This window comes from Pristiophorus japonicus, chromosome 22, assembly GCF_044704955.1.
Source record: "Pristiophorus japonicus isolate sPriJap1 chromosome 22, sPriJap1.hap1, whole genome shotgun sequence".
Lineage (NCBI taxonomy): Eukaryota > Metazoa > Chordata > Chondrichthyes > Pristiophoridae > Pristiophorus > Pristiophorus japonicus.
The window spans coordinates 4,937,545-4,949,570 of record NC_091998.1 but is presented as its reverse complement, the minus strand read 5'-3'; the positions used below and the strand labels follow the sequence as shown (position 1 = coordinate 4,949,570).

Sequence of the window (12,026 nt, the reverse complement as noted above, 5' to 3'; positions counted from 1 at the left end):
TTCTAAAGAGACCGTGTTTCATGTGTCTGGCAGACTATACGAGACCATCTCTACCATTTGACTGTTCATGCCACAGAGCAGTGCTTCCTTGTTGAAAGAGCGGTTGTGGGTCTGTTACGGCTGGCAATACGACTGCTGCGCAGAGAGGAGATCAGTCCACAGGTACGCAGGAATAGCACAACTAAACTAAAAGGCGTAAATTGGTATTTTTTTTCAAACTTCAGCTGGCATTCATAGAAACATAGAAAATAGGTGCAGGAGTAGGCCATTCGGCCCTTCTAGCCTGCACCGCCATTCAATGAGTTCATGGACATTAATAAAACCTTTTGGGGGAGAAATCCGGGAGTGCCGCACTCGTTTTTAGAAGTTTGAAAAATTTACGGCATGTTTTCAAAGTTTAAAAAGAATTTGGGGTTAGCGCTCCAGGAAAGGAAGTGGAGCACTAACTAAGGCTCTCCACTTTCTTCCTGGAGCACAAGAGGCAGCAGGCGGTAGGTGTGCAGCACTGCCGCGTTGGAAGGCTCCTTCCCTCCCTTAAAGGGAAGGGCCATCATGGCCAGCTTTGTAAAAGCTGAACTTGCCTTCTCTCCGACGGCAGCCACAATCCGGCCCGATCAGCCCGAGGCACTGCAGCAGGGTGCCGGGCTGATCAATCGCTGGCAAAGATCAGAGATAAATTGAGTGAAATATTTGTTTTAACTTGCCTCGGCCACCTTTCCCCCGAAGCGGCCGGCCTCCTGATGGACGCCTCCTACAGCTGCCGGTGTTTCCGCCGGGGACGGAACCGAAGTTTGGGTCCGTCACGATCTCCGGGTGAAGGAGATCGGGGCGCAACGCCATACGGCCGCCGCAAACATCCCGCCGAATATGGCGGGAGTCGGTCTTCTCGTCGCGCCCAGTCATTAAGTGCTTAGCGCCCGTTATCGCCCCCCGGAGGTGATAACGGGAGGCGCCAAGGAGGTCAATTTCTAGGCATTTAAATTTAACCTTGCAACGTAGAGTCACAGAATTTTACAGCATAGGAGGAGGCCAGTTGGCCCATTGCACCTTTGATTACTCTCTGAAAAAAGTTTAGTCCTATCCCCATCCCTTTTTAACCATAATGGTTTAAAATGTTTGTTTAGTTATTTTATGCGCTTCCCTGCTGAAGCTGTTATGGATGCTACTTCACCATTGTTTCTGATGAGGCATTGCAACAATGTTCCTTGTTTTTTTTGGCCCTGTGCAGGCCATTCAAAATACCACGCATGTCCGGTCTTTACATTGAAAAGCCGGCTGCACGAGTGCTCTGGAGAAGAACATTGCAACCGTCAGCATAAATTAACATCACCAAACAGATTATCTGGTCATGATCACACTGCTTTTTGTGGGAGCTTGCTGTGTGCAAATTGGCTGTTGCATTTCCTACATTGGTGACTACACTTGAAACATACCTCATTGGCTGTAAAGCACTTTGGGACGTCCGGTAGTCGTGAAAGGCGTTATATAAATGCAAGTCTTTTCTAAAACAAATTCTCCGACCCTCTTCTTTCATTATGGCGATAATCTTACATTTTTGCTCTTTAGTTACCCATTGAAATAGTTTTTCCTGAATTACCTCATCAAAACCTCTCAATTTTGAGCACCTCTATCTTAGTTCCACTGAAAAAAGCCCCAGTGTATCCAGTTTCAACTAAAGCCTCTTATTCCTGGTATCTTATCTCTTGGTGCGTTCTCCCCTCGACCTTGACATCATTCCTAAATGCCGAACCAGTGAGTTGTATAGTTTTTGTATGACTTCTTTGCTCGGGATAACTCAATTTGATTTTTCCAAATGGAAATTGAATAATTGGAATAGCCGCAATACAGTGAGCATTAACATCGAGCCATGTTTTCAGTTAGCTGAAACCTCTGTAATCTGATACAATTTTAATCTGATGCAGAAGCAATATTCCCTCGAATTTCTTGTTCCATGCGAGGTTCCTTTATGTGCGCCATGCATGCACGGTATCTCTTCCAGCTCGTGAGTGGCCTCCGCGGACTCCACCCCCCCCCCCCATCCCCTCGATTGTCGCACGCCCACGGACCCATGCACCTTGGGGGAATGTTGTGCAGAAGGAATCCTGTTCTGCTGCTCAGGTTAAATTTCTTTGTGCAACTGCTTTAGAGCAATCTGTTTTTTAAAAAAAAAAACAATTTTATTTAAATCCTCGGGACACCTAAATGAATATTTATGAAATTTCAGCAACATCAATGAGCAAATTTTTTACCAACTCTGAAATAACATGGTTCGTCAAGGTGTTGGAGGTGCAGACTCGAAATCTGTGTGTTGGGCAGCAAGTATACAAATCAGATATAGCACATTCAGATGCATCTTTGACTCAACCCCAACAGAACCCGTCAGCCCCAGGCTTGGAGGCACCTTGCCCCTACTCCAACCCAACCTAACCAAACTGCACATTTTGATTTTTATTGGTATTGCTGTGAAGTAGAGACTATGTAATTTTTTTTGCTAAATATATTGTTTTCTTCAAAAGAAGACGAGAACAGAATCCAGTGAAGAGTCCAACATCGACTCCTCCTTTGGCACTTTGCGAATTATTGTGTCCCTGTGATGCGTTGTCTAATGGCCATTTTAATCCAGCTTCAAGCACCAGAATAGAAAAAGGGGAATTAATTTTAAGTATAGAATATTCTCATTTATTTTTCAGGTGCTTCTCTCCCTGAGAGTTCTCCTCATGATGAAGCCAAACGTCTTATCCAGAGTGAGCCGACAAATTGCGTACGGCCTGCACGAGCTGCTGAAGACCAATGCTGCCAATATTCACTCGAGTGATGATTGGTGCACCTTGTTTACTCTCTTAGAATGTATTGGTGCAGCAGTCAAGCCTCCACCTGCTCTGCAGATAACATCTGGAGCCGATAGCCATGACGCAGGTTAGATTTCCAGAATAACCCCATTTGCTAAGTAGCTTCTTTGCTGTTATGAAAAGTGAAGCTCCTTTCGCTGATGAGCAGCTGGTGTTTTCTCCGTTTTAGTCGTTCAAAACAAAACAGACACTGGAGAAGCTGGGGGGAGGGGAGAATAAACTGAAAACAAGGACGCAAGGAGAATTTGAACACGTGCTTCAGCTACTTCTAACCGTAAAGACTCTTGTGAATCAGCTAGCCAATGTATTTTCTAAGACCTGCTTGATCTCGAACAGAGTCCATTAAGGTGTATTGAATCTCACGAATGGCTCCAAACGCTGAACTTGAGCTGAGCGCTTTTTAAAATGTATCCGTTCCTGGGATGTGGGCGTCGCTGGCAAGGCCAGTACTTATTGCCTGTCCAGGTGGTGGTGAGCCACCATCTTGTGGTGAGCCGCCGCCTTGAACTGCTGCAGTCCGTGTGGTGAAGGTGCTCCCACAGTGCTGTTAGGGAGGGAGTTTCAGGATTTTGACCCAGCGACGATGAAGGAACGGCGATATATTTCCCAGTTAGGAAGGTGTGTGACTTGGAGGTGGTGCTGTGCTTAATTCTTCTAGGGGGTAGAGGTCGCGGGTTTGGGAGGTGCTGCCGAAGAAGCCTTGGCGAGTTGCTGCAGTGCATCTTGCAGATGGTACACACTGCAGCCACGGTGCGCCGGTGGTGGAGGGAGTGAGTGTTTAAGGTGGTGGATGGGGTCCTGGTCAAGCGGGTTGCTTTGTCCTGGATGGTGTCGAGCTACTTGAGTGTTTGAGCTGCACTCCTCCATCACACTCCTGACTTTTGTGCCTTGTAGATGGTGGAAAGGCTTTGGGGAGTCAGGAGGTGAGACACTCGCCGCAGAATACCCAGCCTCTGACCCGCTCTTGTTGCCACAATATTTATGTGGCTGGTCCAGTTAAGTTTCTGGTCAGTGGTAACCCCCAGGATGATGATGGTTTGGGATTTGGCATTGATAATTCCATTGAATGTCAAGGGGCGGTGGTTCGACTCTCGCTTGTTGGAGATGGTCATTGCCTGGCACTTGTGTGGCGCGAATGTTACTTGCCACTTATCAGCCCAAGCCTGAATGTCGTACAGGTCTTGATGCATGCGGGCACGGACTGCTCCATTATCTGGGGAGTTGGGAATGGAACTGAACATTATGTGGTCATCAGCGAACATCCCCACTTCTGACCATATAATGGAGGGAAGGTCACTGATGAAGCAGCTGAAGATGGTTGGGCCTAGGACACTTCCCTGAGGATCACCTGCAGCGATGTCCTGGGGCTGTGATGATTGACCTCCAACAACCACAACCATCTTCCTTTGTGCTGGGTATGACTCCAGCCAGTGGAGAGTTTTCCCCCTGATTCCCATTGACTTCAGTTTTACTAGGGCTCTGTGATGCCTCACTCGGTCAAATGCTGCCTTTATGTCAAGGGCACTCACTCTCTCCTCACCTCTGGAATTCAGCTCTTTTGTTCATGTTTGGACCAAGATTGTAATGAGGTCTGGAGCCGAGTGGCCCTGGCAGAACCCAAACTGAGCATCGGTGTGCAGGTTATTGGTGACTAAGTGCCACTTGATAGCACTGTCGATGATATCTTCCGTCACTTTGCTCTTGATTGAGAGTAGACTGATGGGGCGACAATTGGTCGGATTGGATTTGTCCTGCTTTTTGTGGACAGGACATACGTGGGCAGGTTTCCACATTGTCGGGTAGATGCCAGTGTTGTAACTGTACTGGAACAGCTTGGTTAGAGACGCGGCTAGTTCTGGAGCACAAGTCTTCAGCATGACAGTCGGAATGTTGTTGGGGCCCACAGCCTTTGCTGTATCCAGTGTGCCCGCTGCTTTTTGACATCACGTGGAGTGAATCGAATTGGCTGAAGACTGGATTCTGTGATAGTGGGGACCTCGGGAGAAGGCCAATGTGGATCATACACTTGGCACTTCTGGTTGAAAATAGTTGCAAACGCTTCAGCCTTGTCTTTTGCAATAAGTATCAAAAGTGGCAGATCTGATGCATTGGCATGTCAGATATCTCAGAAATATTAAGATAATTAACTACATTAAAAAGGCAAATGCTGTTTACATTTTGAGTGTGCAGGAGGAAATTGGAGTAGCGTTATGTGGTAGTTAAGTGTTAATGTCGCTTACACTATCATAATTTTTCAGGACGAGTTAAAATTACAATGAATTAAATATAATTATTGGTAATATTGCACAATATTGGGTGCTGGTGGAAGGTGGTGTAAGGGAGAATTGCTGGCATTTTTAAATTAAGAGAAGATATGTCAAATATTTACAGCTTTGGGTCACCTGGGAAGGACATTTTCCTTATCAGATGCACAGAATTTGATTGTTTTAGTAGAAACCTTCCAGTAGATTTGCTAAAGTTTTTTTATAAAGACTAATTTCTCTTTCTGCTTTCTTGCCCCAAGTCCCCTGGCACAACCTGTTTCTGCACAAGGTGGGCTGATCTGTTTTTGAGTCTCTACTGAGTCAACAGGCAGTTAGTAACCCTAACCCTAAATTCAGGGTGACTGAGTATCCAATTTTTCCCTTTCTCTGGTGAGTGACTAACTCCTGATCTGCAGAAACATAGAAAATAGGTGCAGGAGTCGGCCATTCGGCCCTTCGAGCCTGCACCACCATTCAATATGATCATGGCTGATCATGCAACTTCAGTACCCCATTCCTGCTTTCTCTCCATAACCCCTTGATCCCTTTAGCAGTAAGGACCACATCTAACTCCCTTTTGAATATATCTAACGAACTGGCCTCAACAATTTTCTGTGGTAGAGAATTTCACAGGTTCACAATTCACTGAGTGAAGAAGTTTCTCCTCATCTCGGTCCTAAATGGCTTACTCCTTATCCTTAGACTGTGACCCCTGACTTCCCCAACATCGGGAACATTCTTCCTGCGTCTAACCTGTCCAGTCCCGTCAGAATTTTATATGTTTCCATGAGGTCCCCTCTCATTCATCGAAATTCCAGTGAAGATAAGTCTAGCCGATTCAGTTTTTCTTCATATGTCAGTCCTGCCATCCTGGGAATCAGTCTGGTGAACGTTCGCTGCACTTCCTCAATAGCAAGAACGTCCTTCCTCAGATTAGGAGACCAAAACTGTACACAATATTCAAGGTATGGCCTCACCAAGTCCCTGTACAACTGCAGTAAGACTTCCCCCCCCTCCTATACTCAAATTCTCTCGCTATGAAGGCCAACATGCCATTTGCCGCCTTCACTGCCTGCTGTACCTGCATGCCAACTTTCAATGACTGATGGACCATGACACCCAGGTCTCGTTGCACCTCCCCTTTTCCTAATCTGTCACCATTCAGATAATAATCTGCCTTCCTGTTTTTGCCACCAAAGTGGATAACCTCACATTTATCCACATTATACTGCATCTGCCATGCATATTTGCCTACTCACCTCACCTGTCCAGGTCACCCTGCAGCCTCTTAGCGTCCTCCTCACAGCTCACACTGTCACCCAGCTTATTGTCATCTACAAACTTGGAGATATTACATTCAACTCCTTCATCCAAATCATTAATGTATATTGTAAATAGCTGGGGTCGCAGCACTGAACCTTGCGGTACCCCACTTGTCACTGCCTGCCATTCTGAAAAGGACCCGTTTATTCCTACTCTTTGCTTCCTGTCTGTCAACCAGTTCTCTATCCACATCAATACATTACCCCCAATACCATGTGCTTTAATTTTGCACGCTAATCTCTTGTGTGGGACCTTGTCAAAAGCCTTTTGAAAGTCCAAATACACCACATCCACTGGTTCTCCCTTGTCCACTCTACTAGTTACATCCTCAAAAAAATTCCAGAAGATTTGTCAAGCATGATTTCCCTTTCATAAATCCATGCTGACTTGGACCGATCCTGTCACTGCTTTCCAAATGCGCTGCTATTACATCTTCAATCATTGATTCCAATATTTTCCCCACTACCGATGTCAGGCTAACTGGCCTATAATTACCTGTTTTCTCTCCCTCCTTTTTTTAAAAAGTGGGGTTATGTTAGCGACCCTCCAATCCATAGGAACTGATCCAAAGTCTATGGAATGTTGGAAAATGACCACCAATGCATTCACTATTTCTAGGGCCACTTCCTTAAGTACTCTGGGATGCAGACTATTAGGCCCTGGGGATTTATCGGCCTTCAATCCCATCAATTTCCCCAACACAATTTCTTGACTAATAAGGATTTCCTTCAGTTCCTCCTTCTCGCTAGACCCTCGGCTCCCTAGTATTTCAGGAAGGTTATTTGTGTCTTCCTTAGTGAAGACAGAACCAAAGTATTTGTTCAACTGGTCTGCCATTTCTTTGTGCCCCATTATAACTTCACCTGATTCTGACTGCAAGGGACCTACGTTTGTCTTCACTAATCTTTTTCTCTTCACATATCTATAGAAGCTTTTGCAGTCAGTTTTTATGTTCCCTGCAAGCTTCCTCTCGTACTCTATTTTCCCCCTCCTAATTATACCCTTTGTCCTCCTCTGCTGAATTCTAAATTTCTCCCAGTCCTCCGGTTTGCTGCTTTTTCTGGCCTCTTCCTTGGATTTAACACTCTCCCTAATTTCCCTTGTTAGCCACAGTTGAGCCACCTTCCCCATTTTATTTTTACGCCAGACAGGGATGTACAATTGTTGAAGTTCATCCATGTGATCCTTAAATGTCTGCCATTGCCTATCCATCAACTAAGTATCACTCGCCAGTCTATCCTAGCCAATTCACGTCTCATACCATCGAAGTTCCCTTTCTTTAAGTTCAGGACCATTGTCTCTGAATTAACTGTGTCACTCTCCATCTTAATGAAGAATTCGACCATATTATGGTCACTGTTCCCCAAAGTGCCTAGCACAACAAGATTGCTAATTAATCCCCTCTCATTACACAAGACCCAGTCTAGGATGGCCAGCTCTCTAGTTGGTTCCTTGACATACTGGTCTAGAAAACCATCCCTTATACACTCCAGGAAATCCTCCTCCACCGTATTGCTACCAGTTTGCTTAGTCCAATTTATATGTAGATTAAAGTCGCCTATGATAACTGCTGTACCTTTATTGCACGCATCCTAAATTTCCTGTTTGATGCCACCCCCAACCTCAATACTACTGTTTGGTGGTATGTACACAACTCCCACGAGCGTTTTCTGTCCTTTGGTGTTCCGCAGCTCTACCCATAAAGATTCCACATGATCCAAGTCTTTCCTTACTATTGCGTCAATCTCCTTTAACCAGCAACGCTACCCCACCTCCTTTTCCTTTCTGTCTAGCCTTCCTGAATATTGAATACCCCTGGATGTTGAGTTCCCAGCTTTGGTCACCCTGGAGCCATGTCTCCGCAATCCCTATTATATCATATCTGTTAACAGGTATCTACGCAGTTAATTCATCCACCTTATTACGAATGCTCGCATTGAGGCACAGAGCCTTCAGGTTTTTTTTAACACTCTTTGTCCTTTCAGAATTAATGTTATAATGTGGCCCTTTTTGACTTTTGCCCTTGATTTCTCTGCCCTCCGCTTTTCCCTATCTCCTTTCTACCTTTTGCTTCTGCCCCCATTTTACTTCCCATCCTCCTACCATATTAGTTTAAACCATCCCCAACAGCACTAGCAAACACTCCGCCGAGGACATCGGTTCCGGTCCTGCAGTTCTCCTCCATTGGTTTCGCTCCCAGATTTGAGGAACCAACATCATTGAAAATACGGGTTTACAATTGTGCCTTTGGTTGCAAGTAGCTAGTTTTCATGAAGTACATGTGTGAAACTCGCCCCAGTGTTTACCTCTGATAATGAGTCGGGTCCTACGCTACATGGCAGAGCCCAGCATTACTGGGAACAGAAATGAAAACTGAAAGTGAAAGACTGACGCACCAAGGTCCTCTCCCTGGTGGAAAATCAGCAGTGCTAAAGTGCTGTGGAATTGCCTGATCTGTAGGTTTGTACGTCACAGGCTCGCACCTCATTTGAGGTGAGTTAAGATGCAGGCTCCCACATTCTGGGCCCAAGTTTCAGGCCGCGCCTAAAATGGTGCAGCCTGGACCTGGACGCCCGTTTTTCGCGCCACAAAGTGCGCCTAAAAAAAACTCACCCAATCTCCGGCTCCCTGCAGGTCCTCTGGAGCTGGGCGCGGCGCAGCACGAGCTGTGGGGGGCGGAGCCAGGTCCCTGCGCTGAAAACAGTGCCGGGACCTCTGCACATGCGCGCTACAGTGGCCGCGCATGTGCAGTAGCTCCAGGCGCCCAAAACTTGGGAGGGGCCCGAAGCACGCAACCCCTAGCCCTGGCCGAATGGCCTCACTGGGTGCGTGGATAAGGCTCACCTCCCACCCACCGGTCCCCGCTCCCTGGACCCCCGCTCCCCCCCCAGCCCTGGCGACCTGACCCCCGCTCCGCCTCCCCCCCCCCCGGCAACCCGACCTCCGCCCCCCCCCCCCCCACCCCACCCAGACCTGACCTCCGCCGCCACCCCTCCGTGACTCCCTCCGCCCCACACCCCGAGAACCAACCCACCTTTCCTGTAAAGCCAGAGCCCGCAGAAGGCTTGGCCCCGGCGTCACCTGCCTCCTCCCTCCCCTCCCTCCCTCCACTCTCCTTCCCCTCCCTCCCTCCTCTCTCCTTCCCTCCCTGCCCTTCTCTCTCCTTCCCTCCCTCCCTTCTCTCTCCTTCCCTCCCTCCCTCCTCTCTCCTTCCCTCCCTCCCTCCTCTCTCCTTCCCTCCCTCCCTCCTCTCTCCTTCCCCCCTCCCTCCTCTCTCCTTCCCTCCCTCCCTCCTCTCTCCTTCCCTCCCTCCCTCCTCTCTCCTTCCCTCCCCCCCTCCCCTTCCCTCCCTCCCTCCTCCTTCCCTCCCTCCCTCCTCCTTCCCTCCCCTCCCTCCTCTCCCCCCTCCCCTCCCTCCTCCCTCCTCTCTCCTTCCCTCCCTCCCTCTCTCTCTCCGTCGCGCCTCTCTCCTCCCTCACCTTCCTCTCTCCTCTCTCTCCTTCATTCTCTTCCTCCCTCCTCTCTCCTTCCCTCACCTCTCCCTCCTCTCTCCTTCCCTCCCTCCTCTCTCCTTCCTTCCCTCCTCCTCTCTCCTTCCTTCCCTCCCTCCTCTCTCCTTCCTTCCCTCCCTCCTCTCCCTTCCTTCCCTCCCTCCTCTCTTCTTCCCTCCCTCCCTCCTCTCTCCTTCCCTCCCTCCCTCCTTCCCTCCTCTCTCCTTCCCTCCTCTCTCCTTCCCTCCTCTCTCCTTCCCTCACCTTCCTCCCTCCTCTCTCCTTCCCTCTCCTTCCCTCCCTCCTCTCTCCTTCCTTCCCTCCTCTCTCCTTCCTTCCCTCCCTCCTCTCTCCTTCCTTCCCTCCCTCCTCTCTCCTTCCTTCCCTCCCTCCTCTCTCCTTCCCTCCTCTCTCCTTCCTTCCCTCCTCCTCTCTCCTTCCTTCCCTCCCTCCTCTCTCCCCTCCCTCCCTCCCTCCTCTCTCCCCTCCCTCCCTCCCTCCCTCCCTCCCTCCCTCCCTCCCTCCCTCCCTCCCTCCCCCCTCCTCTCTCCTTCCTTCCCTCCCTCCTCTCTCCTTCCTTCCCTCCCTCCTCTCTCCTTCCTTCCCTCCCTCCTCCCCTCCCTCCTCCTTCCCTCCCTCCCTCCGCGCTCCTTCCCTCCCTCCCTCCGCGCTCCTTCCCTCCCTCCTCTCTCCTTCCCTCCTTCCCTCCTCTCTCCTTCCCTCCTCTCTCCTTCCCTCCTCTCTCCTTCCCTCTCTCTCCTTCCCTCCCTCATCCTTCCCTCCTCTCTCCTTCCCTCCTCTCCTTCCCTCCTCTCTCCTTCCCTCCTCTCTCCTTCCCTCCTCTCTCCTTCCCTCCTCTCTCCTTCCCTCACCTTCCCTCTCCCTTCCCTCCCTCCTCTCTCTTCCTTCCTTCCCTCCTCTCTCCTTCCTTCCCTCCTCCTCTCTCCTTCCTCCCTCCCTCCACTCTCCTTCCTTCCCTCCCTCCTCTCTCCTTCCCTCCTCTCTCCTTCCCTCCTCTCTCCTTCCTTCCCTCCCTCCTCTCTCCTTCCCTCCCTCCCTCCCTCCCTCCCTCCCTCCCTCCCTCCCTCCCTCCCTCCCTCCCTCCCTCCTCTCTCCTTCCTTCCCTCCCTCCTCTCTCCTTCCTTCCCTCCCTCCTCTCTCCTTCCTTCCCTCCCTCCTCCCCTCCCTCCTCCCTCCCTCCCTCCCTCCGCGCTCCTTCCCTCCCTCCCTCCGCGCTCCTTCCCTCCCTCCTCTCTCCCTCCCTCCCTCCCTCCTTGCTCCTTCCCTCCCTCCCCTCCCTCGCTCCTTCCCTCCCTCCCTCCTCGCTCCTTCCCTCCCTCCCTCCTCGCTCCTTCCCTCCCTCCCTCCTCGCTCCTCCCTCCCTCCCTCCTCGCTCCTCCCTCCCTCCCTCCTCGCTCCTTTCCCCTCCCTCCTCGCTCCTTCCCTCCCTCCCTCCCTCGCTCCTTCCCTCCCTCCCTCCTCGCTCCTTCCCTCCCTCCCTCCTCGCTCCCTCCCTCCCTCTCGCTCCTCCCTCCCTCCCTCCTCGCTCCCTTCCTCCCTCCCTCCTCGCTCCTTCCTCCCTCCCTCCCTCCCTCGCTCCTTCCCTCCCTCCCTCCCTCCCTCCTCTCTCCTTCCCTCCCTCCCTCCTCTCTCCCTTCCCTCCTCTCTCCCTTCCCTCCCTCCCTCCCTTCCTTCCCTCCCTCCCTTCCTTCCCTCCCTCCCTCCTCTCTCTCCCTCCTCTCTCCTTCCCTCACCTTCTCCCCTCCTCTCTCCTTCCCTCACCTTCCTCCCTCCTCTCTCCTTCCCTCACCTTCCTCCCTCCTCTCTCCTTCCCTCTCCTTCCCTCCCTCCTCTCTCCTTCCTTCCCTCCCTCTCCCTTCCTTCCCTCCCTCCTCTCTCCTTCCTTCCCTCCCTCCTCTCTCCTTCCTTCCCTCCCTCCTCTCTCCTTCCCTCCTCTCTCCTTCCTTCCCTCCCTCCTCTCTCCTTCCTTCCCTCCCTCCTCTCTCCCCTCCCTCCCTCCCTCCCTCCCTCCTCCCTCCCTCCCTCCCTCCCTCCCTCCCTCCCTCCCTCCCTCCCTCCCTCCCTCTCTCCTCTCTCCT

General features: G+C 50.8%; 1 protein-coding gene across 1 annotated transcript in view; it reads left to right on the top strand.

Annotated features, from left to right (window-relative positions):
* The window catches only part of gbf1 (golgi brefeldin A resistant guanine nucleotide exchange factor 1), a 55,634-nt gene that overhangs the window by 22,486 nt on the left and 21,122 nt on the right, over positions 1–12,026 (top strand). The window contains exons 10-11 of the mRNA XM_070866382.1: positions 9–162; positions 2,691–2,916. Of these exons, the coding sequence (XP_070722483.1) occupies positions 9–162; positions 2,691–2,916 (380 nt within the window). The remainder of the gene's footprint in view (positions 1–8; positions 163–2,690; positions 2,917–12,026) is intronic.